The sequence below is a fragment of the Ranitomeya imitator genome, chromosome 3 (assembly GCF_032444005.1).
Source record: "Ranitomeya imitator isolate aRanImi1 chromosome 3, aRanImi1.pri, whole genome shotgun sequence".
Lineage (NCBI taxonomy): Eukaryota > Metazoa > Chordata > Amphibia > Anura > Dendrobatidae > Ranitomeya > Ranitomeya imitator.
Genome location: NC_091284.1, coordinates 514,002,215 through 514,009,318, shown reverse-complemented (window position 1 = coordinate 514,009,318; position 7,104 = coordinate 514,002,215). Strand labels below are relative to the sequence as shown.

Sequence of the window (7,104 nt, the reverse complement as noted above, 5' to 3'; positions counted from 1 at the left end):
GGCATTATACGGTGTATATTGGAGCTGTGGAACCATCATACTGTGTATAGGGGAGCTGTACATGGGGGGACTCCGGGGACATTATTAGATGTTGATTGGGCACTTAAGAAGCATTACTGTTTTGTAAGTATTGTGATGATCAAAGGTACACATGGGGCATTATCACTTTCTAGTGGCAAAATGTGGACACTGTTTTCTACGGTACTTGCACATGGCTTTACTATTTTCTATGGGGCCATTTTACCATCTAGTTGTCACGAAGGAGGCATTTTACTATATAAGGGGCACAGTGGTGGGAATTATTATGTGGGGCAGAAAGAAGACGGCTTTTGTACCCCTTTCCAAATGTACTAAAGAAACAAAATCGTGTAATAATTTGAAATATACAATTTATTTCCTTTTATTCAAACATTTAGAAATATATATATTTCAAAATTTGTCTACGAGACATACCATAAACTTAAACGCTTCCTCTATAAATTCATAAGAAATACATTGAACGACTGCCTTGTCATACATATTAAAATACAGTAAAAGAATAAAACCTATATTCAACTAAATATGCTTATGATAGTCAAACATTTTACTTATTCCTATATACTGTATAACTATAGTCCTTCATTGTAGGTACATCCATCTGGGGATATTTCAAAGAAATTCTGAAAATATAGATCAATTCACAAACTAAGCGATTACTATCTTACTGCTATATTCCTTATCCCCCCAAAAAAAATCCAGATTTAGTGTGGGGGTTCTAATTGTGTAAAGCCCCCATTACTAGATATATGTTGTAGGTTGATGAAAATACAAGATGGAAAAAGTTTGCTGCCACCTAACAGCAGGAACAAAAAATAAAAAATAAATGGGGAAAAACAGAATTTTATTGCGGAGATGTACTAGGGTCACTATATAATAGTGAACAATAACGTGTAGTTTCATAGAAACAAACTTTCATTTGCCCCTTACATTGGGCAAACCTATTTACATAACAATGACTGCCTAACTGGCGTGAGTCTAAAAGTTCCGAGAGCCTAATAAGACGGTAACCGTTGCTGCATCACTTTTCCTTTGAGAACCCGTCTAATCTGTAAAAGAAATAAAAAAATGGATAGTTTAGAAAGAGCCAAAAAATGCACATGCCTTAGTATACTTCTATCAATCTGTCCAAAATGCTTTCACAATGTTTGCAAATATTTAAGCATGCCTTTAGTCAGAGCATAATATTCTAGACTAAAAGTGCGGATTGGCCACTACTTTTTAGTTGATGGCATATCCCCATCGGTAGGACAGGTCATCAATACCTGATTGGTGGTGGTACGACAGCCAGCACCTCTGCCAATCAGCTGTTACTGGCGCCAGCAGTGGTGGGAAGTTCTCGGATTCTGCTGGAACACGGCACCGCCGTCACTCCTAAAGTGGGCGCAGCCAGGTACTGCAGATCCTCGCTCCATAGGGGGTGGATTGGCAATACCCAGCCGCTATAGAAATGACAGAGCTGATGTGTTCTGGCAGCATCTGAAAACTTCCAGCCGGCGTTGGTAACATCTAATCGGTGGGGCGCTGGGTGTCACACCTATAACCTTTTAAGAGAAATAAAACTGTATAATACTCTTCATGTTTTCGCATTTCAGTATGAAATGCAAACTGGTCACCGTCATGAAGTTACAAAACTAACAATATACTATACATACAGATTACCTCTTCGCCTACAGCTCCATCTGAAACAAGGTGCACAGGCTGCTCATTCTCTAGGTTCCTAGCGCTGGGGTCAGCCCCCTTCCTCATCAGCAGTCGCACAGCCCCCACATGGGCTCTTCTACTCTGCAAGCTTGCTGCAACATGCAATGCCGTGTTTCCATTGTAGGCCTGAGAAAAAGAAATACATTTAGTCTGGTTTGAAACATTAACGGCAGGAAGCAGTTCACAAACTATTTCCTTTACAAATATTGGATTTTCAAGTTAAACTTAAAAAAGGAGAACTGAAAGTGAACATAGCATGTGAAAGTAATATTGACCACAACCAAAGGAAAGCACAGCTCACAGTTACCTTAGTATTAATAAACAGCAGACTGGTTGGCAACTCCAAGAAAAGGCTCATCAGTTCAAGGTTTGCTTCTTCACAAGTTAGATGTAGGGCCGTTCTTCCACTTTTACGGTCCTGTAAATAGCAAAGTTAATTCAGGCTCCAGAAAGGAATTCAGAATTATCATCCACTACAAAAATTCACCTAGACCTCAATACTGGGCCATATGATGCTCCATTAAATAGAAAGTGGAGAAATCTGGTTTCCTACCAAGTGCATCCTACTTCCTAATGAAGCAGAGATGTGTTTAGAGTATGGTCAGTGAATATTTTGCCAGTTCTTCATGATCCAGTGGAGATCTGACGGTTAGGTGGGTATCATGGCCACTGGTGCTCAGCGATGGACAGCGATGTAAAGCTACATACATACAGGAGAAGACCTTGGTGGATTCATGGAACTTAATTATGTCTCACTATAGCTTTATAGAATGCCATCCTGTGGTACAAAGAAATGTCATACATGAAGATGAACAGAAACTCTTACTCTTGAGTCCACAGAAGCTCCCATGTGAAGAAGGGTCTTAACGGTGTCCACCATGGCCTTGTTCTTCATCAGTAGATCATCTGTTGCGGGTGTACTGAACTGCAATTTCTGAACTATGGCATTGTGAGCAATTACAGCACAAAGCAGTGGGGTCAGACCTATATAACACAAGAAAAAAAACTATTAAAAAAGGTAAGCGACAGGAAACTAAAGATTCACTTTGTGTCAACTAAATGCCTTGACCTAACATTATCAAAGACTTACCATCATAATTGACCGCATCCACGTCAATGTACTGATTGCCAGCTGAGGCACTTTTCTGGATTGCCTAAAAGTACAAAAGTTAAACCATTAGAAAGTTAGAACTAAAGGAATATATGAAATTACCTAAACTGTGCAGATTGAAAAAAAAATGTGCTGATAAACAAAGCAATGACTGTGCCATTGAGCAAAGCTTGACTCCGGCCCACCTGTAGCACTTGCGAGTATCCCCGTTCTGCACATACATGAAGAGGGGTACGGCCCCAGAGATCCGTAGTGTTGACTTGTGCTCCAAGGCTGATCAAGTCTTGAACAATCAGATGTTGATTTGCAGCTACAGCTAACTGAAAGGCACTCTGCATGGTTGAAAGGGAAAGTGTTAAAAGAACAAGGAAATAAGGCTAGAAAAACACACAAACAAAGAACAAATTGATAAGACAAGGAGATTGGTGACAAGGCATGCTGATACCAGCCCCTGGGAATGGACTTTGAGTTCCATTATCTGAATGATAAGGATAGCTGCTCTACGCCATCATGGTTGCTGATTAACAATATGGCATTGAAAAGAGGAACTTCATACATCATAATATAACCTCCTGCGTAGTAGAGCGTAAAAGAGGGAAATGTATCAAGAGTGGCATGTTACCTGCTTGTTATGTTCTTTAATATCCAACATATGGAGAGATGCCATCTTCTGAGCAATTACATAACACCGAGCACGTCTTCCTTGTGCAACTGCAATATGGAGCATTCTGTAAAAACAAGGAAAATAGAGTTAGGCTAGGTTCACATTGCATTAGTGCAGTCCATTTAGCGCATACGCTAACGGACTGCGTTAACGCAATGTCCAAAAAGGGATCGCGTTTAGCGAGAATGGACCCAAAAACGCTGCAGACAGCGTTCGAGGCCCGTCACAAAATAACGGAACATCGCTAACGCATGCCAAAAATGGCATGCGTTAGGGGTGCGTTACATACATTGCGGTCAATGGGTGCGCTAACGGATCCGTTACATTGCGTTAGTGGCGCTATGTAACGGATTCCGTTAGCGGATACCCACTAACGCAATGTGAACCTAGCCTTACAACAAAACAATCCTGCTAACATTTACTGCAGTCTTACTTACAATACAATTATACCATAAATAAAAAATAAAAAAAATAACTACTGTATAATGATTCTGTTCTTGTATCAAACAGAACTGTGAACCAGTTGTCATATGAACACAAAACAAATGATCGTTCCACTTACGTATCACCATCTGCATCTTGAGACAGAAGCTGCTCCGGGGATAACATGGCCAGTTTACTCTCTTCTTGTTCTATTTGCCAGTGGAAGAAGGACTTGCCGATCTGGAACGGGTTTGTCTGGTTGACCTCAGTGTGGCACACTGATGGAGAAGACTGGACGGCGTTTTGACTTAAAAACTGGTTACAAGAAGGGTGTACAGGCAAGCTGAAGGGTGGAATGACCGACTCTGTAGGCATCTTTTCAGCTGTAGTTTCAGGGGGGGAGTCAATGAGCGACAGGTAGCTATCTATGGCGTAGCTGTCAAAGACGTCCTGAGTATTTAGGGTGTCTTGGTTGTTTTCTAGCCGAGGGTAACCATTACAGTCTCCAGCATAGTGTGGAGAAACATTCTGGACTTGAGGGACTTCAGTCTGGTACTGATCATTGTTATGTTGTGAGGAGCAACCACTGAAGGGCTGAACAGATTCATCGGGTAAGAAGCCCTGAGCTCCAGCTTGATAAAACTGTCCTTGTGTGTGCATCCAGTCTACTCGCACCGTGTTCAGGGACACCTGGGGGGACTCATTTTTTATGTTCATTAAACTCAGCAGATCCGAGTCTCCAGTCATCTCGGTTTTTGAAGCATCATCCATGATTTCACCAGAATTTGGTGTACTTGGCGGGGTCTAGATAGGAGAGAGAGAAATATTAGTTGGTTGCTATATAATTTATAATACCGTAACGTAATAGAAGAAATGTATTGTGTTTACCAAGAAAGAGCTGGACTGGTAGGCACAGGCTTTCTTTGGAGCTGGTGCATCCAGCATGAAATCATTGGTCCGTTTCTGGCCAAATATGCCCTTTATTTCTGAGAGGAATGCACACATTTAGCCATTTGTGTGATGTAGAATGATCCTAACATTACTTTATAGTTTAAAATCTATACATACCAGTGTAGTGTTCAGGGCTTTTTGGTTTCTAGTAGGGGAAAGAAAAAAAAAAAAAACAACATGTAATGAGTATCCTCTAGTACATTCTCCAAGGCTTTCTGAAAGCGAATATTAAATATCTAGGATTAACACCACCGTCACCTCTCATGAAACGCAGCTACCTAGCGGCCAGTTATATAGGTGGTGAATGAATCGCAGAGTTTACTGTGAACAAAACCAGAGACAAGTACCTGTAACTGGCAATCGTCTGCTCCATGTCCGCCCTGGTTTCTCATCCGGGTAAGGAGTTCCCGCACAGAATTCTTCACTCGAACCCCCTGAAAGGTTCCTTTCGGCTGACGCCCTGCACCATTGGTTTGTTCAGCTGGAAAGTAGAAAAACATGTGTCTTAAACAATATACGGTACCTGTAACCAGTTATGACATGTGAGGGTTAATATGCTAGACATTTAGATATAGCGCCAGCTTTAATAATCAGTAAAGTCAATGGGATTTATGTCTAATATCCATAGAAACAGCTGGCCGGGCTAGGTTTACATCCACTTTGCCATTTAGAGTAGTGTAAGAGGTGCCGACCGCCATAGTTCAGAAGTGTTTGACGTATTCACAAGGTAGACATAGTGTGGGCGATACCTTCAAATGTGGTAGTGAGAATAAGAAAATATATATCTATATCAAAATGGAAATCTCATTATACTACAGTTATAAAGCCCACTATACACAAAGCGTCAAATACAGGACTGTAACCAAACAGGCCACAGCGGTAGAAAGGAAGATATTGTGGAAAATGGAAAAAGAAGAGCAGCAGGCACCCGGATTCTGTACTGACGGAGGAGACGCGGAGCGGGAACGACGCCAGCAGCAGACCGGATCATCGGATAGACCGGATCATCGGCATAGACCGGATCGTTGGCATCGCCCGGGCGCACCTTGCCTCCGCTGACGTCACCAACGCTGAATCACAGCGACAAGTTTCTGCGGGTTTAACTATACAAGTGCCAGGGGTTTCCTGCCGCCACAAGACAAGTAGCCAAGAACTGCATTAGCTCCAAATAAGTAGCGATCAGCACAGTGTTCAGAATGCCATTATTACCGATGGTGAGCGGTGGAGCTAGCACAGATAATACCAGAGCTCCCCCTCTTACCCCTGTTGGTGCGGGGCCACGAGCTGCCGCCCTCGCCGTCCGAGGAGGGGGAGCAGGGCCCGGAGGAGCTGCAGTGTGACGGGGAGGACGCGGGCTCAGAGCCGGGGGAGCCGCCACACACAGAGAACAACTCCATGGGGCTGTTCAGCCACTCCTGCGAGTCCTCGATCACCCGATCCAGGATCATGGCCGCCGCGGCTCTGCTGGGATCTGCTGTGCTGGGATCTGCTCGCACTAACTTACAGGTGGGAAATTCCAGCAGTGTTATGTATGGCAGCTGTCAGCGCCGCGCCCACGCCTTCCGGGGCCTGACCAATGAGAAGCTGGCGTCCTGGGAGCTGATTGGCTGTTGCTACGTACAGTGCAGGGGGATGGGCCATTAGGGCGGGACTTACGGGAAGCAGAGGACGAGATTGCGCAATGTCGCCGGTTCTCACCACTGCAGGGAGCCGGAGGGGGCACGTCAGCCGGAAGCTACAGCGGCGGCTGGGGGAGGGTCACCACATGAAGCGCTAGCCACACTCCAGCTCTCGGGGACAGGTCAATGCTTCATGCTGGAGCCCAGTACTTCCGGCAGCCTCGGTGCGCACACGGCTTATAGCCGAGAGCCACACAGCGCTCTCCGCTACAATACTCTTCATATGTGACCTAGTGTGCAATGCACGAGAGAGGCTGGCAACATCAGCTGGCCGTCACTATCGGGCGCTGTGCAATACTGCCTGCTGCTGGCAAGCCGTGGTACTGCACGCCACATGCCCGCCATCTGAATAACTGCTGTCCCTGGGCTCACCAAGGTTACACTCCAAGGGCAGAATTGCAGGAAAAAGAAGATTTGCTGCTTCCATAATCCTATTATTTCTAAACACTCTTTTTCGGTGATTCCTTTATAGCTCCATACTGCACCCACACTCATAAATGATACACCAGTTGAAAGGTAAACTTGCCCCCTTCAAT

General features: G+C 44.2%; 1 protein-coding gene across 1 annotated transcript; it reads right to left on the bottom strand.

Moving 5' to 3' along the window:
* Positions 1 to 372: 372 nt before the first annotated feature.
* NFKBIZ (NFKB inhibitor zeta) lies at positions 373 to 6,438 on the bottom strand. Its single transcript, XM_069757748.1, has 12 exons — positions 6,151 to 6,438; positions 5,237 to 5,370; positions 5,007 to 5,034; positions 4,827 to 4,924; positions 4,078 to 4,742; positions 3,474 to 3,579; positions 3,037 to 3,183; positions 2,831 to 2,894; positions 2,567 to 2,724; positions 2,048 to 2,158; positions 1,699 to 1,866; positions 373 to 1,085 (listed from the first exon to the last, which is right to left on the bottom strand). Exons 1-12 carry the CDS (start codon positions 6,335 to 6,337, stop codon positions 1,032 to 1,034), a joined length of 1,920 nt encoding a protein of 639 aa, XP_069613849.1. The 5' UTR covers positions 6,338 to 6,438; the 3' UTR covers positions 373 to 1,031.
* Positions 6,439 to 7,104: the final 666 nt, after the last annotated feature.

What these genes read in the sequence shown, in the direction of transcription:
- NFKBIZ (XM_069757748.1), bottom strand. Translation starts at nt 6,337, where the DNA reads ATGATCCTGGATCGGGTGATCGAGGACTCGCAGGAGTGGCTGAACAGC. An exon ending in CAGACGATTGCCAGTTACAG is followed by an intron (nt 5,035 to 5,236) that starts GTACTTGTCTCT and finishes TTCCCCTACTAG; the next exon opens with AAACCAAAAAGCCCTGAACA. An exon ending in TGCTGTTTATTAATACTAAG is followed by an intron (nt 1,867 to 2,047) that starts GTAACTGTGAGC and finishes TCTTTTTCTCAG; the next exon opens with GCCTACAATGGAAACACGGC.